The sequence below is a fragment of the Drosophila miranda genome, chromosome XL (assembly GCF_003369915.1).
Source record: "Drosophila miranda strain MSH22 chromosome XL, D.miranda_PacBio2.1, whole genome shotgun sequence".
Classification (NCBI taxonomy): domain Eukaryota; kingdom Metazoa; phylum Arthropoda; class Insecta; order Diptera; family Drosophilidae; genus Drosophila; species Drosophila miranda.
Genome location: NC_046673.1, coordinates 9,161,916 through 9,186,513, shown reverse-complemented (window position 1 = coordinate 9,186,513; position 24,598 = coordinate 9,161,916). Strand labels below are relative to the sequence as shown.

General features: G+C 46.9%; 4 protein-coding genes and 1 long non-coding RNA gene across 6 annotated transcripts; 3 read left to right on the top strand and 2 right to left on the bottom strand.

Moving 5' to 3' along the window:
- Window positions 1-566: 566 nt before the first annotated feature.
- LOC108163163 lies at window positions 567-4,897 on the top strand. Its single transcript, XM_017298288.2, has 9 exons — window positions 567-901; window positions 964-1,881; window positions 1,938-2,365; window positions 2,442-2,593; window positions 2,669-2,885; window positions 2,945-3,295; window positions 3,365-4,201; window positions 4,263-4,483; window positions 4,544-4,897. The coding sequence occupies exons 1-9, from the start codon at window positions 763-765 to the stop codon at window positions 4,692-4,694; spliced, it is 3,414 nt and encodes a 1,137-aa protein (XP_017153777.1). The 5' UTR covers window positions 567-762; the 3' UTR covers window positions 4,695-4,897.
- On the bottom strand, window positions 4,719-8,210 carry LOC108163168 (putative uncharacterized protein DDB_G0268364). 2 transcript variants are annotated; one of them, XM_017298302.2, is made up of 3 exons: window positions 8,012-8,210; window positions 6,491-7,919; window positions 4,719-6,422 (listed from the first exon to the last, which is right to left on the bottom strand). In XM_017298302.2, exons 1-3 carry the CDS (start codon window positions 8,053-8,055, stop codon window positions 5,940-5,942), a joined length of 1,956 nt encoding a protein of 651 aa, XP_017153791.1. In that variant the 5' UTR covers window positions 8,056-8,210; the 3' UTR covers window positions 4,719-5,939. The 2 variants fall into 2 exon arrangements, with proteins under 2 accessions (XP_017153791.1, XP_017153800.1); XM_017298311.2 differs by having other exon boundaries at window positions 6,491-7,916; window positions 8,012-8,209.
- A 581-nt stretch (window positions 8,211-8,791) lies between these two features.
- LOC108164654 (probable dolichyl pyrophosphate Glc1Man9GlcNAc2 alpha-1,3-glucosyltransferase) lies at window positions 8,792-10,714 on the top strand. Its single transcript, XM_017300506.1, has 4 exons — window positions 8,792-8,966; window positions 9,067-9,987; window positions 10,053-10,163; window positions 10,228-10,714. The coding sequence occupies exons 1-4, from the start codon at window positions 8,875-8,877 to the stop codon at window positions 10,673-10,675; spliced, it is 1,572 nt and encodes a 523-aa protein (XP_017155995.1). The 5' UTR covers window positions 8,792-8,874; the 3' UTR covers window positions 10,676-10,714.
- A 350-nt stretch (window positions 10,715-11,064) lies between these two features.
- On the top strand, window positions 11,065-12,167 carry LOC108164655 (ataxin-1). The gene is made up of 3 exons (XM_017300507.2): window positions 11,065-11,295; window positions 11,355-11,580; window positions 11,660-12,167. Exons 1-3 carry the CDS (start codon window positions 11,138-11,140, stop codon window positions 12,017-12,019), a joined length of 744 nt encoding a protein of 247 aa, XP_017155996.1. The 5' UTR covers window positions 11,065-11,137; the 3' UTR covers window positions 12,020-12,167.
- A 5,273-nt stretch (window positions 12,168-17,440) lies between these two features.
- LOC117188039 lies at window positions 17,441-24,213 on the bottom strand. Its single transcript, XR_004472427.1, has 3 exons — window positions 23,831-24,213; window positions 19,885-20,086; window positions 17,441-18,699 (listed from the first exon to the last, which is right to left on the bottom strand). It is a non-coding gene; the product is annotated as an uncharacterized LOC117188039 (long non-coding RNA).
- Window positions 24,214-24,598: the final 385 nt, after the last annotated feature.

Sequence of the window (24,598 nt, the reverse complement as noted above, 5' to 3'; positions counted from 1 at the left end):
ATAATGAAGGCAAAAATATATTTATATACATAATTCAATAAAAACAAATACAAAAAACTACAAAATATAATTAAAAACCCAAGAAAATCCATCAATAACTTTTGATCCACCAGCTTTAGAACCAAGGAATCACCAGCACAATGTATCATGTATCGGTATCAGGTATCACGTTAACCATCAACTTTTGAGTGCTGGGGAATGCCCATCGTAAATATAATCGGCTACGAGCCTATCGATACTGGCAATTCAAATTGGAATGATTCCCCGTTCTTCATGATATCTTACTATTTTGGATTCGTTTACTTCTTTTTATCGCGTATTCCAATAGATATATCGTCTATCGATATACTCCACAAGCAATGCATCATGCATCAATTAAATGGATTGTAGTATTTTACGCTCCATTTCTGAAAACCCGATGCATGAATTTATGCATCATAATCATCAATCATGTGCGTTCACCGGCACTATCATACGAAATTTATACCTGATCCTTGATCAACAATGGGGGGATTTATGGCAGATTTTTCGATTATATAAAGAATACTACATACCTAAAACCCCTATCGAATGGCCATCGGTAGGGGGCTCATCGGTTCTTGGCTCCGCACAAAGGTTGCGCTTGGCCCTGGGTAGGTTGCCAGGACGACGGTGTCCGTCTCTCGTTGCCCCTCCAAGGGCATCGAACAAACAAAAGTTTTCCCCTGAAATTGGAGGACAGCGAAAGCAGCAGTCAGAATCGCAGATGAATTGCTGGCATCGATGAAGTTCCTGCTGAAGAAATGCCTGAGGAAGAAGGCCCCGGAGATGAAGCCGGGTGCCATCCTGGATGCGGTCATCTCCCAGTCCTCGGCCACGGCCTGCAAGTGCCTTCTGTACAAGCTGGCCGACTACAAGCGGGGTGAGTGCCATTCGGACATCGCAGGATGCACTGAGCCTAGACCACTATGTGCCCTATTTCAGGCGGAGACCTGATCGATGCCATCAACTCGGGCGGCCTTGTCGCCGTAGAGCAGCTGATCCGTGAACAGTTCGGTGTATTCATGTACAACGATGGCAAGGGACAGGTGATCAATCGGGCGGAGTTCCTGCGCTGGAAATACCGCGACCACACGGAGGTGACCATACCCATTGAGGCGTCGCTCTCGATCCACGATCCGCTCGGCAAGTGGGAGGACCACAAGGCCTGCTGGCAGATGCAGTACCGCGGCGCCCTGGGGGAGAGTCTGCTCCACGTCCTGATCATCTGCGACTCGAAGATCCACACCAAGCTGGCCCGGGTCCTGCTGCGCGTCTTTCCCAACCTGGCGCTGGACGTGATGGAGGGCGAGGAGTATCTGGGGGCCAGTGCCCTGCATCTGTCGATTGCCTACAGCAACAACGAGCTGGTGGCAGACCTCATCGAGGCGGGGGCGGACATCAATCAGCGGGCCATCGGCAGCTTCTTTCTGCCGCGCGACCAACAGCGCACGAATCCCGCCAAGAGCACCGACTACGAGGGACTGGCCTACATGGGGGAATACCCGCTGGCCTGGGCCGCCTGCTGTGCCAACGAGAGTGTCTACAACCTGCTGGTGGACTGCGGTGCCGATCCGGATGCCCAGGACTCGTTCGGCAACATGATCCTGCACATGGTCGTTGTCTGCGACAAGCTGGACATGTTCGGCTATGCCCTGCGCCATCCGAAGACCCCCGCCAAAAACGGCATCGTCAATCAGACGGGGCTCACACCCCTCACCCTCGCCTGCAAGCTGGGCCGGGCAGAGGTCTTTCGCGAGATGTTGGAGCTCTCGGCGCGCGAGTTTTGGCGCTACAGCAACATCACCTGTTCTGGCTATCCACTGAATGCGCTGGACACACTCCTGCCCGATGGTCGGACGAGTAAGTGGGCGGAGCGACCACTCTTCATTCTCTTCATTAATGATGCCTTCCTTTAGATTGGAACTCCGCTTTGTTCATCATTCTGAATGGCACCAAGCCGGAGCACTTGGACATGCTGGACGGTGGGATTATTCAACGTCTGCTTGAGGAGAAATGGAAGACCTTTGCCCAGAACCAGTTCCTTAAGCGCCTGCTCATCCTATCCACGCATCTGCTCTGCCTGTCCGTCTCCGTTTATCTGCGTCCCGCCCACGAGGGCGAGCCCGAGGAGGAGTCGGAGTCCGCTCTGGCCGCTGCTGCGGCCGCTCTTCAGAATCGAGCTGAGCCTGGAGGAACCGCGGAAGCCAGCGATGACTACAATGCACAGACGGTGGCCAGATATTGCGCCGAATTGGCCACCATTGCGGGTGTCCTCAGCTACGTGGTCTTCCAGCAGGGCGACGAGATCAAGAACCAGGGATTATCGGCCTTTCTCAAGCAGCTGGTAGGTGCACCCTCCAGCCTTCCAGCCTCTACCCTTCTTTATTCATCATTCCATTCCATTCCATTCGTTTTGGCAGTCACATGCTCCGGCCAAAGCCATCTTTCTGTTCTCCAATCTACTGATCCTGGCCTGCATTCCCTTCCGCCTGATTGGCGACACCGACACCGAGGAGGCCATACTGATATTTGCGGTACCCGGCTCTTGGTTTTTGCTCATGTTCTTTGCCGGGTGAGTGTGCCGGATACGATACAAAAGATGGAAGATCTAATCTGTAATCTGCAATTTGTAATCGACTCCTATTAGAGCCATCCGTTTGACCGGGCCTTTTGTGACCATGATCTACTCGATGATCACCGGCGACATGTTCACCTTCGGCATCATCTACTGCATTGTTCTGTGTGGATTCTCGCAGGCCTTCTACTTCCTCTACAAGGGGCATCCCCAGGTGCAGTCGACGATGTTCAATACCTACACCAGCACCTGGATGGCCCTCTTTCAGACCACTTTGGGGGACTACAATGTTAGTTTCAAGGATAATTATTCTCTAGTCATTTCTATAATATTTTCTCCTCCATCCAGTATCCAGATCTCAATCAGACCACATATCCGAATCTCTCGAAAACCGTGTTCGTGATCTTCATGATATTTGTGCCCATCCTGCTGCTAAACATGCTGATCGCCATGATGGGCAACACCTACGTGACGGTGATCGAACAGTCCGAGAAGGAGTGGATGAAGCAATGGGCCAAGATCGTTGTCACCCTGGAGCGGGCCGTGCCCCAAGCGGATGCCAAGGGCTATCTGGAGGCCTACTCCATTCCGCTGGGGCCGTCGGATGACTCGGGGTTCGAGGTGCGCGGCGTTATGGTCATCAAGAGCAAGAGCAAGACGCGGGCCAAGCAACGGAAGGGGGCCGTTTCCAATTGGAAGGTGAGTGGAGTGGAATGGATCCGTCATCCGTTTTCTGTCTAAATCGAAATCTTTTCATGGAAAGCGTAGCGTGTGGGACGTGTCACGCTTACGGCCTTGAAGAAGCGCGGCATGACCGGTGAGGAGATGCGTCGGCTCATGTGGGGACGCGCCTCCATCTCCAGCCCCGTCAAGGTCACCAAGCAGAAGCTAAAGAATCCCTACAACACAATGCACACGGACTCGGACTTCACCAATGCCATGGACATGCTCACCTTCGCCAACAATCCGGCATCCAGCAATGGCGTGCAGCTGCGCACAACGGCCTCCCTGGGCGGTGGAAAGGAGTCTGCTCCACCGGTGCCGGATCCCTTTCGGGAGCTGATCTTGATGTCGGACGAGCGGCCAGAGACCCATGATCCCCATTACTTTGCCGGGCTGCAGCAGCTGGCCAACAAGGCCTTCGATCTGGTCGAGCAGACAATGAAGACACAGCCGCATCCGCACTCGCAATCACAGCCGCAGACCGACATGAACGTGGCGCCAGCCCCCATAGCCGCTCCGGTTCCAGTGGCTGCTGCTGCTGCAGTCACATCTTTGCCTGCTGCTGCTGCTGCTCCAATGCCTGCGGTGGCCATACCATTGCCCATGACCACACTGGGCAATCTGTTCCAGGACCCCAAGGACGTTGTGGATCCCAAGAAGCTTGAGGAGTTCATGGCCATGCTGGCCGAGGTGGAGACGGAGGAGAGCGACAGTGGGGGGCCCATTCTTGGAAAGCTCTCGCTGGCAAAGCGGACGCACAACGCTCTGTCCAAGGCGGACATACGGCGGGAGCACGACACGATGGGCTTCGATGGGAACAGTCACGGGCAGTTTCAGGGCATGTCCTCCGTCTGGGCACCGCCCGGCCTGGACGTGAGCACGGTAAGGATTCGCAAATGAGAATCGTAGATTGTTAGAAGCCTAGTGGGCATTTCTTTGGCAGGGCTTTCACTTTGACGAGGCCGTCGCTGAGGAGGTGCTGACCATTGAGCAGGAAGCCGAGGTGGAGACCGAGGACGGCAATGGGGGCCAGGAAAGCGAGGATTTGCCCACCACAGATGAGGTGCACGCCACCATGAAGCAGTTCCATCTGCGCAAGTGTCAGCCATCGCAGGATGAGGCCGCCCGTCGGGCCAAGAGTGCGCGCGTTCGTCGAAGGAACAAGTGAGTGATGTTTTGGGATCCACGCATCCTTGATCAAAGCCTTTTTTACTTCCTTTGCAGAGTCTCGCCGGAGCAGAGCGAAGAGGAGGAGCGGCGTCAGCAGCGTGGACGTACGGCCCACGGACGCAAGATGCCGTCGCCGCCCGATCCGCTGGAGCCATGGAGCACCCGCGAGCTCCAGGACATCAACAAGATTCTGGCCAGAAAGTAACAGAAACAATAGTACACAATCGCATCTGGCACATAGTCCTTGTGGCTTATAATTGATTTTAGATCTTATCCTAATTACACATACAAATACATAATAAACCCGGGGATGCTCGGCCCACGGCCGTGTGCCGTGGCACACCATCGCCGAATTCCATCACTTCGGCTGTGTGCCACTGTAGGGGGCATCCTCGGCTGCGTCTCTAAGTGCTAGCTTTAAAATGGTGGATGTGTGTTTGGTGGTTGGAGGAGTTGGTGAAACCTGCAGCCAAATGTGGCATTCCCGAAGCAGTCCACAATATCTCATCCGTTTTGGCATTATTCTGGACTTGAGACTAGCGTATCTTCGGGTGTTTATATTAACAAGAAAGGAAGGAAGGAAGAAAGGAAGGTGCTACCTTCGGCGGCCCCGAAGCTTTCGGATACCCTTGCAGATCGATAGTTCGCCGCCTGTGCTTCGATTTTAATCTTTGTTTTCTTTTTCTGCTCAGCTATGAAGAAACACATCCAATTACAGGCCTTATCTTTAGAAATATACAATTTATCATGCACTCCTCGGTCGTTTCTTCGTTCGATGTTGGCATCGCTTGGGCCAGTTGATGGTAAAGACTTGACGATATAGTAGCATGATCTGGGCGCTAGCCACTGAAAGGATCTATGTTTCGTTTCTGCCTTACTCTGTACGTTTAGCGGCAGCAAAGCACTTTACTTTGGTATCCTCACGAGATGCTCTATGCCTTAGATTCCAATTCCAATTCCATAAAAAGTTGTAGCTACAAAACTAAGTGACTAGTTTGCATAGAAAGAGGTGAAACGGACAGACGGGTATAGTGCTATATATACACACACGGCTATTCGTGCTAATCAAGATTATATATATGTATATATCCTTCACGTGATTGTAAACATCAGAATACCCTCAACTGCAAGGGTATACGTATAAATTTAAATCCGAAATCATTTCTACACTGAAGAATCTCACCTAAAACCTAAAAACTATCTATATATAATCTTCTCCTATACTCTACTCTACTCTTCTCTGCGATATGAACTAAATATTTATAATATACATTGTGCTGGATGACAGGGAATGGCGCAATCAATGCCATTGCCATTGCCGATGCCAATGCCAATGCCTCCCGATGCTTCGATATGATTGCTAGTTGTCCAAAATCCAAAAACTAAGCCTCTCCTCTAAATCTCTTTCTCTTTGGAGGGGGTGGGGAGACATAGACGCAGCTCTGAGCTTTTACCGAAACCCTCCAGTCAGCGTCCGATCCGTGGACATTGTGGTGATCGTCTGCGCCTGCGTTTGCTGCTGCTGTTGCGATTGCGTTGCCGTCTGGGCACTCGATACCGTAGAGTTAATGTATATGGGCGTGGCATTGGTGACGGTGCTGGAGTTGCTCTGGCTGAGATTTACATGCTGCTGTTGCTGTACTTGCACCTGTATCTGATGCTGCTGCTGGTGGTGGTGATGCTGCTGCTGCTGCTGATGATGATGCTGCTGCTGCTGGTGGGTGGCTGTGGCCGCGGGCGTGGCCCCCAGCTGGATGAGCTGCTGTGCCGTCAGCAGCTGTGTGGGTATGATCACCTGCTGCTGTTGGCCATGCTGCTGCCCAGCCAACTGTGCAGCGGCGGCGACTTGTTGCTGCTGTTGTTGCTGCTGCTGTTGTTGCTGTTGCTGCATCTGCAGTCGCAGCAGCTGCAAGTGGCTTGCTGTGATGGCAATCTGAAAGGGAAAACATGGCAGCATCTGTCAGAATTTCGCCGTTGGATATATTTTTTTGGATGACTTACTGGTACATTGGTTATCTCTCCCGTTGGGCCCACCACCTGCTGAATTATCTGAATTTGCTGCTGCTGCTGTTGTTGTTGTTGTTGCTGTTGCTGCTGGTGATGCTGCTGGGCGAGATTCTGGAGCAGGGCTGTTTGCTGCTGGGCTGCCGTTGTGGGTGCCGGAGTGGCGGTCAGCTGCCCATTGGGGCCGGTGGTGAGGATCAGCTGCTGCGTGGGCTGCTGGGCGGCCACAATATTGAGGCCAAGACTCTGGGACAAGTGATTCTGGGCTGGCTGCTGCTGCACCTGCTGCACTTGCTGGACCAGCTGCGTCCCCTGTTGCCCCGGCAGTGCAATGAAGTACTGCAGCTGCTGCCCGCCCGCATGTCCTCCGGCCTGCTGGATGATCTGCACATGCTGGGGTTGATGCTGCTGCTGCTGTTGCTGCTGCTGGTGTTGATGCTGCTGCAGTTGGGCGGTGAAAATGTCCTGATTGACAGTGCTGAAGCCGAGTACCTCGGCTGCGGTGGCAGCGCTGCTGGTGTCCATCTTTAGGGTGGCCGTGGCAGAAGGTACAGTGGTGCCGCCCAAGCTGAAGTTGCTCGTGGCGGTGGCTGTGGCGGCGGAGGAGGAGCTGTGGTTGACGGAACTGCCCGCAACAGAGCTGGCCATACCCGTTGTTGAGCACGCTCCCATTGAATCTTTGCCCTTCTGCGCCGACGATGGCTTGATCTCCTCCCGCGGCACTATGTCGATGAGGAAGTCGAACTGATCGTAGTTGGCTATGGCCTGGGCGATGTCCGAGCGTTGCAGCGTGCGCCGGCGACTCTCCTCGGTGTGCACCCAGGCGTGCATGGTCAGCTCCTGGATGAAGTACTCGCAGGCCTTGGCAAAGAGCAGCGGTGCCTCGCCCGCTATCATTTTGGCGTTTTCGTCCAGCTTCATGATTTTCTTGATGCGTGCCAAGGGCAGAACCTGATGCTTGGCATCGACCTGCCCGATCCCATGCACCTCACTCACGATATTCGGCCAGAAGTTGTCGATGGTCGGCGGCGGCTTGCGGGCCACTTGCGCCCGTGTCGCCTTTGTGGCCTTCTCCTTGGGCGTGCTGGGACTGGGACTGGCACTGACCGTCATCGTCATTCCGGGATTCACAATGGTGCAGGCGCTAGACACCAGCGTTGCCTGCATTGGCATCGTCAGCGTGGCCGTGGCCGATTGTTGAAGCTGCTGCTGCTGCTGCTGTTGTTGTTGTTGTTGTTGCTGCTGCTGCTGCTGTTGTGGGGGTAGTTGCTGTTGGGATGTGACAACCACAGCGTTGGGCGTTCGTCGCTGAACACCCGTCGTTACCTTTCCCGCTGTGTAGGCCTGCGCCATGGGCCCGCTTAGATCCACCTTGATCGGTGTCACGGTGATTGTGTTGTCGAACAGCGTGGTGGAGGTATTGCTGCTAGGAAGAAACACAAAACAAAACCCATCAATTTTATTATTTGTAAAGCGTCCGAAGTTGGGGAGGGGTTTGGGGGTGGGCAAGAAACGTACCTGTTTGGCGCCTTATTCGTGCCGCCATTGTTGGTGGCGTACATGGCCAATGTAGCTCACGTGCTCTGCTATGCGGCGGCGGCAATTGGTGGGCTTGAGCGACCGGCTCAAGCTCAGATTATTTATTTAATTTGATGCTATTAATTCGCAAATGCGTACATACACTGAGCTGCAAAACTATCGATGGTCCTATCGATATATTATTTGTTTTTCTATCAATGGCCTTATCGATAGAAGCGTCATCATTGTGGGTATTCATTCAGTTCTGAAGCTGAACTCAATTTGGAGTCAATAAATCTCAGGCATCTTCTGGAACGAAGGCAGTTGTAAGCGTATGACAAAAGACTTTGCTAAATTTGCTGCGAAGAGGGGAAATAGCATGAAAGACAAAATACAAATCGGATCCGATGCGCCCTCCATGGTCTAGCACTTTCGATAACACAATACTGTCTCCAGCCCTGGTGCGGTATGTGTAATCGGTGGCTTATCAGTTATCAGTATTGTGAATAATATTCAGGTGACCGTTTTGAATACTTTTTAATAAATTTAATTTTCAACGGTACATAGAAATCCAATAAAAGCAAGTATTTAGAATGGGCTAGTTAAGTAGGAAATTGATTCATCAATCGCAAAAAATTATGTGGGCATGGCAAATTTTTTTATATAGATGGTAATATTCGACGGAAGATCAAAAACGGGGAATATTTTGAAAATGATACGGTCTATTTTGGTATATTTCGGAGGGTCAGACGGTATACTTTATCAATAAGTCCGCGGTCACACTGCTGATATTGAACATCGGTAACCATCGGCAAAAAACATGCATCGAGCATCGAGGTTTTTTTAAATCACTAAAATCCAGTATGAATCCTAATCCTATGATTCTCAAGAAGGACTGCTTTTGGCAACTGGTGGGGATCAGCACAGGTCTCAAAATACTACTCATTCCCGCCAAGTAAGTGCGTGGCCCAGAGCCAGAGCCAAAGAAGAGCCAGTCCCCAAAGAAGTCCGGTCCCCTCATAACACAACCATCTGATCCACTTGTGCTTTTGCAGCCATTCCACAGACTTTGAGGTGCACCGCAACTGGCTGGCCATCACTCATAGCCTGCCTTTGAATCGCTGGTATTTTGAAGACACAAGCGAGTGGACGCTGGACTATCCTCCGTTCTTTGCGTATTTCGAATGGCTGCTCTCGCAGGTGGCGAGATTCGTCGATCCCCGGATGCTGATTGTGGAGAACCTCAACTATGAGTCAAAGGCCACATTGTACTTTCAACGACTGTCGGTGACGGCCATGGACCTGATCTATGTCCTGGGCGTGCGCAGTTGCCTGAGCGCCTTGGGCGTAGTCAAAGGTAGCCAGCAGTTCTTTGCCGGCTCCCTGCTGCAGCTCCTCAATGTGGGCCTCATCTTCGTCGATCACATTCACTTCCAGTACAATGGCTTCATGTTCGGCATACTCCTGCTGAGCATAAGTGCATTGATACGCCAGCGTTTCCTCTGGAGCGCCTTCGCCTTTGCTGTCCTGCTGAACTTTAAGCACATCTTCCTGTACTTGGCGCCGCCTTTTGGCGTATACCTCATGCGATTCTACTGCCTGGAGCAGGCCAACGTTAAGGGTGGCTCCTTTTGGAGATCCCTCTTCAAGTTATTGGCCGTCGGACTGGCGCCATTTGTGGTCTCCTTCGGCCCATTCTGGAATCAGCTGCCGCAGATTATGTCCCGCCTGTTCCCCTTCAAACGGGGACTCACTCACGCCTACTGGGCCCCCAACATATGGGCGCTCTACAACACCGCCGACAAGGTGGCCGCCAATGTGCTAAAGACAGCCAGTGCAGGACCATCGAGCACATCGGGCCTGGTCCAGCAGATCGATCACTCCGTTCTGCCGACCATTACACCGTCCATGACTTTTGGCCTGACTATCGTCTTTATGCTGCCGATTCTGCTGAAGCTCTTCAAGAGCTCCAAGAAGTAAGCTTTGCTTTTGATTTTTGACTTGGTCTTTTTGCATCATTTTCGATTTGTAAACATCGCAGGCAAAGCCCGCTAATGTTCCTACGAGCTGTGGTACTGTGTGCCTGCTCCTCGTTCATGTTCGGCTGGCATGTCCACGAAAAGGCGATACTAATGTGCCTAATACCTCTAAGGTGAGTGCCTGAATGCGTACGTATTGCGGCTAAAAATGAGTTCTGTTCTGTTTGTCCGCCATAGCCTGCTCACCTTGGTGAACCGTGAGGATGCCAGGTATGCCTACATCCTGGGCATTGCCGGGTACTTTTCGCTGTTCCCGCTGCTCTTCGACATTGACTTGTACGTGCCGCGCTATTCCCTCTACTTGTCGTACATGGCCATGCTCTATGGGCAGCTTTATCGCATGTTTTCGGGCTTCAAAGGCTTCCATTGGCTGGAGTGGGCATATATGCTGGGATTCATAGCAATACCGCTGTACGAGCACATCATCAGCCGACTGCTGGGCCTCCACATCCGACTGCCCTTCATGCCGCTGCTATTGACGTCCACATACTCGGCCCTCGGTGTGGTCTACTTTTTTGGGCGCTACTATCTTTATGCCATGGGCGTCAGCTGGCCAAAGGTGGCTGCTCCCAAGGCCACAGCCACATACTCCTCGTCTGCCAAGCGAAAGCGTAAAACCAAATGAACGAAAAACTAGAATATACTTGAATACTTGAAAAGAATATTCAATAGAAATCTGCATGGGTTCAGATGGGATCGGATCAAATGGGATGGGACGGAAGGTGGGATGGGATGTGCGAGACTAGAAGGCGCCTGGCGCAACAGCCAGCTCGGCGCCGCATCTTCGAAGCGAGCCAAACAATGGCTCAAACTATTAAGTGGAAACCGACCGATCCTAGGTACAACGCTGAACCGACGCCGATGCCGAAGCCGTGCCATTGTCTCCGATAAAGTGGGATGCCGCGTACCTGTCGCCTTGAGCAGATTATGGCAGGAATACCGCGCCGGCTGCCGACAGTCATAAACCAGGTAAGTGCAACAGAGAGTGTCACATTCGGTGTGTATGGCGGTGGCGACACATTCTTTGGAAATTCCATGGAAAACACGCTCTCGACTGAATGAATATCAATGGCCTGATCGAGCACCGATGCCATCAGTTGATAGTTTACCCTCCAACGGACAGGTTGTCATTATACCATACATCATAGCCATGCAGATTCAAATGGAATTTGCGCCCAATCACGGCTACAAGCCATTCAAGATGCCACAGCAGCAGACGCAGCCGCATGTGGCGGCGGCCACCAAGTAAGCATATCTTTTCTCGTGTGTGTTTCTCGAGTGATTGATTGATTGATCCGTTGCAGTCACGTGGAGTCCAGTGGCTGCTTCAGGAAGGGCTCCTACATTGAGCTATCCAATGGAGCCATGCGTCGTGTGGAGGACATTCGCACAGAGGACTTCATTCAATCGGCGCTGCGCAGCCAGCTCTTCGATCTGAGAGAGGCCACGGTCGTACGGATTGACAGGGGACACTTGTGCACCTCCTCGCATGTGACCATCACATTTAGCTACGACACACGACACTCCAAGGTGAGAGCACTCCTGTCACACTGGCGCCTCGATTGAAATCCGTGGCCTCTTGGGTTCTACTTCCACTTCCTGTTTGCAGGTCAATATGGATGTGCTGCCGGGTCATCCGTTGTTCGTCTATGGCCAGGGCTGGGCCTCCTGCAATCCGCAATTGTCGTTCCAGCTGTACGAGCTTAAGTGTCAGCAATTGCAGGTCGGGGACATCTGCCTGTCGCTTGTGCCCCGAGAGCAGCAGACTGTGCACCACATTTCTGCTCCTCCTCATCTTGCTGCTGCTGCTGACCCACCGGCGCCTCCACCACAAGTGCCACTTGCGTCTCCACCGGACAGGGGCTATGGGATGGCGCCCATGAGGCATCATTCCTATCAGATGTATGCAGAGATGGCCAATTTTGTGGCTGCCTACACCCAGCACGTCATTGAGAAATTAAGGAACTAGCCAGTTTTGGAGCTTTTGCATAGGAACGTGGCTATGCTTCGATAGATTTCTCGCTATCGCTGTCATGACCGATTACTCATATATTTTCAATTAACTGTAAAATGTTTATTTTGCTTAATAAATTGAAAATCAATACTAGCAGAACCAATTCTACATATTTGCACAATCAAATCTCGATCATATTGATGATTCTGCGGCATTTCGATCGAAAAACGATTATTTTCAGTGTGGTAAAGGACTAATTGTTGGCGGGCGATTCAAAAACACTTGTATTGTCACTGCATATGAACATATTCTTTTATTTTTTAAACAAACATTTTGGGGCCAGCTTTGGCAGTAAAATATATTATAATGGTAACTACGAAAGTCCAACGATATCGATATTTTCAAAGTGTTAAAAGTAAACGAATACTTGGCGCGCATTCAAACGAATGATTCTGGTATTGTAAAATATGCAGAATTCGACGATTCATTGAACCTAAAACAGTTCTAGAATAAAAAATAGATAAAATGATATTTGATCATTTAAAATGCTAAGAATATAATAATAGACACGCACAATTAATGCATATGAAACGTGCGATCCGTGCTAAAAAGTTGTATTCCATTTGATCAGCATTCATTAAATTGCTTGCCATTCTCTTTCCGCCCCAACTGAGCATTCGATTCAATTGGGGTATTCCCCCCTCCCACACAATACATATCTGTCCTGCATACGAGTACATATGGATTTCAGTTTCTACCTTCACCTTCAGGTTACGGGCGTATCCCAAAGCCTACAAAAAAACATAAAAAACAACAATTCGACCGACTTAATTCAGCAATCAAAAGCAATACAACAGCAACAAGAACGGCTGAAGAAAGAAACCTGAGAGTAAAAACCCTATCATAAAGGAAACTTCCAGACATAAAGTCCCTATAATTACCAACACCCTGAACGTTGTAAATGCATCAAAATTGAACCGCCCCTCGGGGCAATATTTCATGCGGCAGCAACAAAAACAAGAAGCACCCAAAGCTGAAGAGGAAGATCCCAAGACGCGGCCAAAGACGAATGCGATGGCGGGGGAAGTGGAAAGGGTTGCACGATGGAGCGGCAGGGGAACCGAACAAAAAACGTGCATTCAATTTTCAGCTCGAATCTTGGCCTGAATCTTGATCCTAACCCGATCTCTACACGATGAATAAATGATTGTGTTTGATAAAAATAAAGATACAAAATTAAGTCCGAATATTTGCAGAGATAATTTCTAAAAATCATAAAATTCTTTTAGAACAAATTGTATTTTAAAAAGTACTTCATAGATATTTCTTGTGGAGTTTCAACAGAACCATAAAACTACTACTACAAAGAGTTTTCTGCGAGTGTATTTTATGGTCCTCGGTCTTCCGGCCATATTTGGAGCAATTTGCGGCAATTGAGTTGTTGTTGTCGCACAGTTTTTCCCATGCTGGGGGAAAATTCTTGAATGACTTTCCACTGCCACCGTGCCGCCCGGCCCTGCCCTGCCCCTTCACTTGCAACTTTACCCCGCCCCTCTCTAAATTTTTACGATGCGGAGCCGAGCTCTTCATTGCAGCCAGCATTTATCATATATCATCCATCCCTGGAAGACACAGGAACTGTGCGCATTAGGCCTCATAATGGATAATTTCGCACAAAAACGCAAAAGACAAACCGAGAGACAGAAGGAGGATGCATCATACACCATGCACCATGGACTTGCCGCATTGGACACGGCCAGCACGATGACAACGAGAGGCATACTGCGGAGTGCGGCAGCGGCAGCCTGCGTCTTGTATTCCCTTGAAAAGGGTATTTCGACTTGCAGAAGAGCTTTGCTAAGAAGCCCTAAGAAGGTATGTCTCGTATTGTATTCCTGATTAGTATCTCAGTTTGAAACTGGGAAAAATAGAGATAGAAACGATCTCCCTGGAAGGATATTCAAATCTCCACAAGCCTCTACAAATATGCTTTAATGAATATTTCGCAAAAGATTCATTCATCTCCTATCTTTTGTTCCTCAACCAGAATCCAGACAAGGTTTACTCTTTGGATTTTGTACTCCTAAATCTACGTTTTTGGTTGGGGTTGTTTGGTTGGTTGCTCTTGTTGTTTTTTTTTATATAGGGAGCTTGGGGTTCCGTTTACCTGGAAAAAGTCTTAAAAGTTTTGTGTGATCTTTGAACCTGAGTCATCATTTGTTTGCTTCCTCGACCCGAGCCCCTGGACACCCTGACTATGAGTCATGTCCAGTCACCTCCACTCTTTTTACTACTAGTATTCTCTTTCCATACCATAGCCGTATCTTGGGCAACCCTTGTCAAGAAAAAGAGAATCTGTAGACGGCGTAAGGAACAGCAAGATTTAAAATTGGTTTGCCAATATACTAGGCCAAATATATATTTGGATTAATATTAAATAAACTTATTACTATGTTGGTACTAGTTACAAGCAGAAACTTCACTAACTAGTACTAGAAAATCATCTTTAAAATCTTGCCTGACGGCATGCTCCGGGACGGCTACCGTCCGAACATGGAGAAAGAGGGGTTTTTGCTGCCATCGATCACTATTCGGTCTCCATCTCAAGGAAGGTGGTGGCCGGGAGTACTACCCTACCAGCACTGGCAGGGCCCAGGCAAAGGGTGCCCCGACATCAAGATACCAGACATGAAGTTTCTATATATATTGTATCTGTATGTAAATGAGTCAAATAAACCTATCCTATTCTTAATATTAAACAACACAAATAAGAGGCATACATATGTCTGTACATTTTAATTGTTTCTAATTGACCCGCCTCTGTTGTAATTTTCTAGAATTTTTTTGCACTGCACCAGGCATAATTATTTAGTAATTTACTGGGCCCTTTCCCCATTCATGTGTATTTCCTTGTAATTGGAATCGATTTGATCGATGCCAATAATTTGCATTGCCAAAACAGCAAGAGAGAGAGAGGTGGAGAGAGGGGGAGAAGAAAACAGACTTATTCCACGATATTTGTCTGATGTTCCACTTCCAGTTCCAGGTCCAGTGCGTGTGTCTCTGTTTTTGCAAGTAAATTGCATCATAAATTTCAAGACTCCGGGACTGGAGACTGGAACCTGGGACTGCGGAGTGCTGCCTGCTGTGGCGCCTCGAGGATTGCGTGTATTTAAATCATATTTCTCTTTACAGCTTCTGTTTCCCTTGTTTCGCCATCACCCTCTTCGACTGCCCCGACTGCACTCCTCTTCTGCCTAATCTGGCCAGCTGGCCAACAAGTTTCTTTATACCGACGATATTTACTGTCTGTACATTTTGCCATGCAAAAGAACGAAATCTCCATGTCACTGGGGAGGAAACGCTGTTTCTCATTACTTTAAAACGTTTTTCTTTCGATGGAAAACTCCAATGAAGTCGGTCCAATGGAAAAGGTATTGGGTAGTCCACAGGCTCTCTCTTTTTCCTGCCCTCAGACGCCTTCCAGTTCCTGGAATTCTCTGGGTGCGTGTGTGCGTGTGGCTCTCTCAAATGCATTTCAATTGGGAGAGCGAACACATATGGACTCAGAGTGATGGGAGTGGGAGAGACTTGCAAATCATTTATAACCGGCAGCTGCCTGCCTGCTGTTGCTCTCTTACCTGCTCAGCGGGCTAGTTCAAATGCTCTCTTATCACTGCTGCCCCGCTGGCCGTCGCACGCTTATCATTTAATGAACGCCCCAGCTTCCAGTGTGCCTGCCTGCCCGATTCCATTGCGGCTTTGGGCGTTATCTTAAGTAAAAGGAAGACCACTCTCCGACCACGACTCACAGCCCCAGCCCCAGTCCCAGCCCCAGGATCGACTACTACAACTACTACAATTCCGCTTGCAACTGCAGTGCAATGTTAATATAGCGATAATCGTGGATCCATCTACTAATTAATTGACTCTTTGTGTTCTTCATTTTTTTGCTCTTTTCTCGTTCGTTGATGGAAAACAGAGCAGAACGGATGGGATGGCACTGACAGAAGGCCAGATATGCCCACTCATATCAGGGAGAAAGGGATATGAAATTCGATTGAATAGTTCGTGTGGACAAAAAATGGTATTACCAGTAATGCAATGGGGTGGAAACATTCTATAGATCCTATAGAACAGCGAAATATAAGTATCATTATCCATTCAAATGAAATCCCACATCGGATCAGTGGGCATTCTCTAGTCGGAACACAGAATATATGGGCCTGTCCTACCTGTTTTGTTTTTGTTCGCTCTGGTTTGCCACCATCTTCGCGTGGCGGGCCCATCTCCATTTGGCTGGACGCCAGTCAGCCAGAGATAGCGATAGCCCAGACCCAGACCCAGACCCAGACCGAGACCCAGACTGCGGCATCCGTCCAACCAACCATCCAGGCATCTCATCTCTCGCGGCGCTTTCATTTCATTAAAAGCCTGTTTCAATTTTCTGCATTTTAGTGCTTGATGCACTTTGGCATCTCGAGGTAAGGCGAGCCACGCCACTCAGCCATGCGATGCGCCTCATCCTCCTCCTCCTCCTCCTCCCTTTTGGCTTTTAGCCGGATTCCCTTTGACTCTGACTCTGGCTCTGGATCTGGCCATGTGTGTGCTGTGCTGTGCCTGTGTGCTTTGTGGTTGGCCAACACATATTTGCACTTTGTCTGGGCTCCCCATATCCCCACATCCTCATCCTCGCTCCATCTGTAATCTTCAATACCCAAAGACTTGAGCCCACATCGCCGGGTTTAACCCATTAAAGAGTGTCGGGTATTTGCAATACGAAATAGTTTTATTAAAAACTAAAATATAAATCTCCTTCTTGAAAGACATAAAAAAATATTAAACCCATATGAAGTGTATATTTCTGTACAAATATCGAGTTCGGCCGACAAACGGATAAAAATGGAATATAAAAGGTAAAGATTCTACAATATATATTCTATTTACTAACTCGAAAATATCATTTTCGTAATCAAATCGTCAAATACTACAATTTTGTATATAATTTTCTTTGAAATTTAATTTATAATTACAATATCAGTAATAGCAATAAATTAAGTGTATTTTTTAACTATCTAAAACAGCGATGCGCTCGCATGTGACTTAATCACGGCGTGTATTTTGTTATTGCATTCTCGGGCATAAGCCGTGGAAACACACTTTTTTAGGAAAATTATGATTCAATGAAATAATCTGTCAGGCTTTGCCACAGGGGGTTAATTAAAGACCAATCTAATTTCGAGGACTTCTTCCTTGGAATGCCCCTTGGAGCCATGGTGGCTTTCAGTTTTCTTGCTTTAGTGGTGCCAAGGGCCAACCATGGGTTAATTGGGCATCGAGTGTGTTGATAATTTTGACATTTAGTCTGTTATCTGAAGTTCATTTCTGTTGAAAATGGAAATCCTGTATGCGTGTCCCCCACCCTGCCAGTCGGTCTTTCCGTCTGTCTGTCTGTCTGTGTGTGTGGGGTCGCTAAATTAGCACCTACACCACACTACAGAGCAGAGAGAGCCTGTAGCCGGAGTTTCGAGTGCATACGATGATCGTTTCCCCCGCTTCACGTTTGCCGCTTGATGCTTACCGCTCCCCTCTTTGGGCCATGGATCAAAGTTCTTTGTGGGCAACTTTATTAGCACCCCAGTTCTGCTTTCATCTTTTGCCGACAAAGTTCCCTCGGCTCTCGAGCTCTCTTATCTCTCCCCCTTTTCATACCCATACGACGGTATGGCCCTGTTCCGTTCCGCTTGCCAGGATATGGCAAATTATTTTCGGCGCGCCTTCCTTTCCATCCGCCAACCCTATAGACGATTGTCTAGGGCCGCGCACAAAAGAGATCATATTGGGTTATGCCTGAAGTAGTTCCTGAGCTTTTTCTATACCCTTACCGATGGAGGGTATACAATTTTTGATCAGAAGGATTCACTTAAGATCCTGATCAAATTGATCATTTTTATTTACCTTTTTAAGTCTAAGAATTAACATCATTGGATCGGTAGTGTTACTCGAACACAATTTCAGCATGAAATATGGGACATAAAGTATGGGAACGATCAAGAACGATCTTCAAGTTATCTTTTCTACAATAACTTAGTTTTAGTTTCCCTTATGTTGCATATACGCAATCGTTTTGCGAACTCGTTTCACGCGTCTGAAATAGGCTCAATATACTTAAAATGTTCGTACTATTAGAAGCTCGAAATGTTTTTTTCGGAGCCATAATACCATTATACCCGCCACAATGTCCAATTAACATCCACAATACTTGATAAGTCTCTATAACAATCCAGACCTTTCTTTCTGAACTCAAACATTTTTGATCCCTTAAGCTGCATTAGAAAGAGTATCAAAATCGAGTCTTCCTTTATTGGTTTTTCATGGGCTTTTAGCAAAGTTTTTTTTCTCGAATTTTTGTATTCGAGATTTTTGTTTGTTTTTGTACTTTTTTGTATACTTTCCGTCGTATTTTTATTGTTGGGATTGGACTGAGGCTGGAACTGGGCTGAGGAGTATTGTTGTTTTGCGGGTCTTGGCTTTTACCTGGACTAGCGCCAGGCTTCGTTACCCGTCCCCGTCTCCATCTCCGTCCTCCGTCTACCGCAGTCCTTATGCCAGCCCTCTTGTTCTGTCTGTTGTGCCTGTGGCCGCCTGCATATCAGTTTCCCAACAGCGAGAGCTTCAAGCAGCTCAAGGATGATCTGAAATGTATAAGTCCTTCAATTAGGCCTATCAAATAACCTCACAGTGCTCAACAACTTGCAGGAGCTTAATCTATTATACACGTACAGGTATATGAGGGGAACTGGCCTACAAAAGTGGTAAACTCTGTGGACCTTCGAGAAGAATCGTTTATGCATATATGTATGTATGTACATTGTTCAAGAAAATCAAAATGCATAATTCATTCTCATTCAGTGTTGGTTTTGTGATATAGTCTGATCACATCTTTAATGCAGCAGCGCCCCTCTGATGGTGCAGTCAACGTCCCAATATTTAATGTACTCATGTCTAAAGAGATGAAATAATTTCTCAATCACTTAACCCTGAGCGCAGGCTCTCTTTAATCTTTAAAGTGAAACTTATACTGTCCACATACATATATGTACATACATATGTATGCTTATCGAACTAATACCCATATCGAAGACATCTATCACGTTGTGACTGGGTTTCTTCCACACCCACTCCCTGGTGAGAGATTTATGCGGCTGGTGTTTGCTGTACTTTAAATAGTAACAGATCACCGTCTATCCCCCTATTGGTGGGCACAACAACAGAAGAGACTCCTCTCCTTCATTGCCGCCTAATCCCTGGACCCTGCCGCTGCCCCTGTCCCTGCCCCTGCCCATGACCACTCGCTTGTCCGACAAGTAACTTAAGACTTTCGTCTGTTCCTTTGGACTGAGCCGCTGTAATTCACACGACTCCCCTTACCACCTACCTGGGCCGAATGATTCTTGGCATTGTAATTATCGCATTATTCCTATGGCTTCTTCAAAACGAGAAGCAAACAAAGCGACAGGCAAATCCATCAAGTATGAAGTTTACACGCACATTGCGAACTATCGGATACCCCCTAATATCTGATAATACATGATATTTCTTGATCTACATATGTAGTACCTTAGTTTCACTAGCAGCACATCCACAGTCGCCTATGTTGTACACCACGTGACTGGCACTTGTGGCTGGAAAAACAGCTGTTTATCGGGCTATATCCACTGATTGTATTATTTCCCACATTATTGAATATTTACTATATAGTTTCATTTAAAACAGAGTCAAGGAATCATCGAATGTGGCTAAGTGCAAGGTCTTCCTGTTCTGGGTGCCACTGAGGGGGCTGCCGCATGACGTGTGACTAAAGGGAGTACAGCGCTTACCCTGGAAAATGTATCTTTGCATAAAGAGTGGCTCCATGGCTCCATGTTAACTGGGAAATCCCGCCGGGGAGTCCAGGCATATTGAATTGCAGGCGCCCGGTTCGAGGGTGTATGTACAAATGCAGATATTCCATGCGTATTCCCTGGTCCCCTCCCCACCAGGGCAGTAGGAGATCCGTGTATACACCCAGAGAAAATAGCCCTGAAATTTTTACATTTTCACATAGATTTAAATATTTATAGAACATGACTACGCCGTAGTCGTCGGTGTCGTCGTCAATATGTTACGCTGGGGTGGGCAGGGTGCTTGCCCCCTAGCTTAAGATAAATAGGTTTTCATACTTGAAATACATAATTGTCCCACTAAAATAAAAATTCTCCATTCTAAATTTTATATATTTTTACTTACATACATCTCAAATCAATACATCTCTATTATTTTATATTATATTATTATATATTATTATTATTTATTTATATTTATTATTATATATTATATTTCACTATATTATATTATTATATCATATAGATTTATTATGGCGGGTGTTGTAGCATATATAAAATATATATCGTATTGTATTAGTTATATAAATCATAAGCCTACATATATACAGTCTGAGAATCGGCAATAAAAGTAGAGCCGCGGCCCTTGCCGCCATTTACAAAACAGAGATTAGATTTCATTATCTCGTTAGCTGTAGCATAAAAATTTAAGTTGATGAAATTAAAAATTTAAAAACTTGTGTACTTCCATTTATGATCCATTTTTCTCTCAGTGTGGAGCAAATCAAAAGATAAATAAAATAAATATTGACGCGCGTCCAATTCGCGAAAGGTAAAAAACGGGGGAAAAAATGTAGAAACGAATCGGGTTGATGGTGGATGGACGATGGAGGAGGGAGACGAGAGTGGCTAAGGCTGAGTGGAAGAGTGGAAGAGCTGAGGATGAGGATGAGGAGAGTAGCATACAAACATCGTGACTCGAAGCGGCGGCGAAACATCAAGCATACTGAATAAAGTACTCAAAACGTATTTAAAAGTACTAAACACAAGTACCAGAGATTAATAAGCGCGTTTGAACTCGGCCGACCAGAAAACTAGTTAATGGCTCACACACACACAGACACACATACACAGGCACCCAGCGACCAGAGACCAACGGCAGAGGCAGAGGCAGAGTCAGAGTCAAACCCGAGACGAATGTGGGAGAGCGGGCCGGTTGGTCGGTCGGACATCCACTCCGATGGCATCGGATCGGATCGTCCAACGTACATACATATGTATCTTTGTCAAACATCGCGGGAAATGCCAGGGGGGAAAAGCCATGCAGAATCGGAAAAGCGCAAACAAATCAAAGACTCCAGCAAACGTGAAGCCAGACCCAAGTCGAAGTCGGAGTCGAAGACGAGGACGGAAACTGTGACGGCGAAGCGGTGTGGAAAATATGATCGTTTTCCATGTTGACAGCGCTTAACGGATGGGCAAATCCCCATCGCGGTTCCACTTTGAGATGTGTGCATAAAGTCAGTGCATAGAATGGGAATGGGGATTGACAGATGCTATGGGAACTGTCCACAGAACTGGATATCACTGAACTCGAACAGGACTCGTACAATGCACAGAATAAAACCATTTGGGAAAATTCAGATTCATTATATTTGCTCCCACGATTCATCGGAAAACAATTTACTTAAGACTAGTCCATCTTTAATGCTCTTAAGGAAAAGAGAAAAATAAATAAAGAAAGGCTCAACTAGAACTTGAAACCTGGGCCTGAAGACACAGCGAGGGTCCTCGATCCTCTCTGAGAATTGCGATTAAAGATGAGTGACGATAGGCAATTGTTGTACTCATTCTGGTACTAATTTCATTTAACAAACTCAACTCTCTTTATAGGTAACAAAAGGTACTAAAAGTGCAGAGTCTATACGAATAGGTTAAAAGATAATTGGAATTTAATGTGGCATTGGGAATACATACATATAATAAATGATCCACATTTAGCATAAGCTCAGTTAAGTATTCCAAACATCCGGTCAAAATCATAATACCCTGTGCAAACAGTAGAGAACAACGATCCCCCATTACCACAATTGGTTTAATCCAAAGCGATCCCCGACGATCGATCCTCAAACGGTGCGAGACACTTAAGAGAGACACTCTTGAGCCCCCGAAAGAAGAATGTGAAAACAGAATAGAGAGTGTAAACAAAAGATGATCCGCTGCTGCAGGGCTGGGGTAGGCTATGGGTATCGTATGGGTGCTTACCATTAGCTATTATATGGCCAGCCACTTCTTTCCAGATTACTTCCAGTCAAATCGATTCTCTTTGAAGATATTTTTACGTGCGCACTTCCAAAATAAACACAAATTCTCTCTCTCTCTTGCTCGTTCTTCTTGGGCACTGCTTACATGGAGGATTAGCTGCTGTGACAATTGGGAAACAGAAACAGAAAGAGGGAGAGGGAGAGAGAGAAATGGAAGAGCCGTACGGAAGTGCGCACCGATTTATTTCCAATTGAGCGTAATTTTGGAACTAGGAAACTGGAAAAGGATCAGTGTCAAAGAGATAGGGAGAGAGTGAGATGGGGAGGGGGAAACAGGTGGGCCATCTAACATCTACATACCTTCCATAACTCACTGCAATTCGTTGTTGATTTTGCTATTTTCTCTGCAAAAAATAAGATCGTGAGGAAAGGGAGGAGAATGAGAGCCAAAGGCAAGGAGCAGCAGCAACAAAAATAATGCGAGAAAAAGAATGAGGAGGAGCAGGAGCTGGAGCTGCAGCAAAACTTGGAGCTGGAGGAGGGGGAGGAGGAGGAGAAGGCAGAACAAAAATCTTATCTCGCTGCCGGAAATCAAAGCACACATCAAAGATTGCCGACATTTGCCGCCCGTCCAAGTCAAAGTCGCTGCAACTGCAACTGCAGCCACAACGTGTGGTGGTCGCCGTGTTCAATTGCATTTACCCCAGCTCCCCCTGCAGTCGCACCACCCTGCCCCCGGCTGTTGCGGTTGGCTGGCCGCTGCCGTTGTTGCCGATCGAATTTCCCCACCATACACGTACAGAGAACAGGGTGTGTTCAAAAAAGGTGAGGCATGAGACCATGAGCAGATGCAATAAATTAATATTACCTAGTATTATTCGTAGAACGTTGATCATCGGTGTATCCTTCAAGTGTTCCGGTTTGTAGAGAATCGGAATGCTTTCTTTTCCACAACATCCTCAAAGCCCCTTCTCTTTCTTGTTCTCCCATTTCGCGATTAGCCTTGTATTAATGGACCTTGCTCCATCTTGAAGGGAAAGCACTCCTGATCCTCAAACGATTTCTTGAACTGATCCGACATCCTATCTGACATACGGTCGGGTGAATCAACACAGATATGTAGGTTCAATAGGTACCCACAGGTTTTATACATACATACACAGACATTGACAATTAATAGGAAAATGGAAAATGTACAATGATAGATGTGTGACTTTACCCCAAAAAGCCATAGTAAAATTTCCTCCATCAAAATTAGTAACTAAAATGAGGAAATTTGATCGGGCGATTTAAGCAGACACAATGCTTAAACGATCCATGGTGTTTATGATATGACGCGCCTCCCAGACATATCGTCGCGACGAAAGAACAGTGGTCTGGATCGTGTTCCAAATGTCTGGATAATTGATAATTGAAACATGCTGCAGACCCAAAAACGGTCCAGACCCCCCAGACGAAATAAACAAACGGATGGGATTGTTTGCATTCAACACCTGTCTACCGAATGGGATCATGCTTATGGTCATCTTGATGATATGCCAATAGCCAATAATTAGACAGTCGCTTAGGAATTACTTACATATACATATGAAGATATCTATGCACATACACAAGTATATGTATATGGATTGGGAGGGATAACCTTTAAGGGCAATTTTTGGGAAATCTACTATTCTCACCCTGTTTTTTGCTACGAGTCCACCGAGGCCAACAAATTAAAAGTTAAAAACACACATTTCCATATTCTTTTGTACCGATGTTATTTTCCAAAAATATTAAACCTTAGCTAATTTAACCAGTTGACATATAGTTTTATTAACTTTGATCTGATCTGAACTTTTTAAAATAAGCAAAAGTTCAGTTGATCGCAACAATGTCGAAAGCGAATTTTTGCCCATAATCGACTTTAGCAACAATTATAGGGCCAATCAAGAGCTACTTTATAATAGAAAATTAACTTTGAAAATCCGTCTTATTTTGGCCTATTTATCACTTGCAATGTGTACGACTTTCCCGTTCGACGTCTGGGAAATGGCCAAATGTAAATCATAGAACTTTTGTGTATGCCATATCAAGTTTTTTTTTTTTTTAATATTATTATTCTTTTTTTAAAATAATATTATATGTTATAGTTTAAATTTTATAAAAACGGAAAACAGCTCCATCGAAGCGACAAAAAACTGGTTTAGCAATCTATCGAACATGTTCGACGCGTTTGAACAGTTTCCATGTTGCCAGCAACATACTTTGCAACATTAGATCGTACCTTCGATTCGACCTTTTTAAGCGCCAAAAGCATTCTCAAAATTTTCTTCAAATGAAAAACCAGAACCTTTAAACAAATATTTAAAAGGTGACGGCAACCAACCACCAAACATGCTTGAACGCAGCCTGGTCGAGCCAGGCGAACCACAAAAACTCTCTTCGTGCTTGCTCTTAGGTGCCTT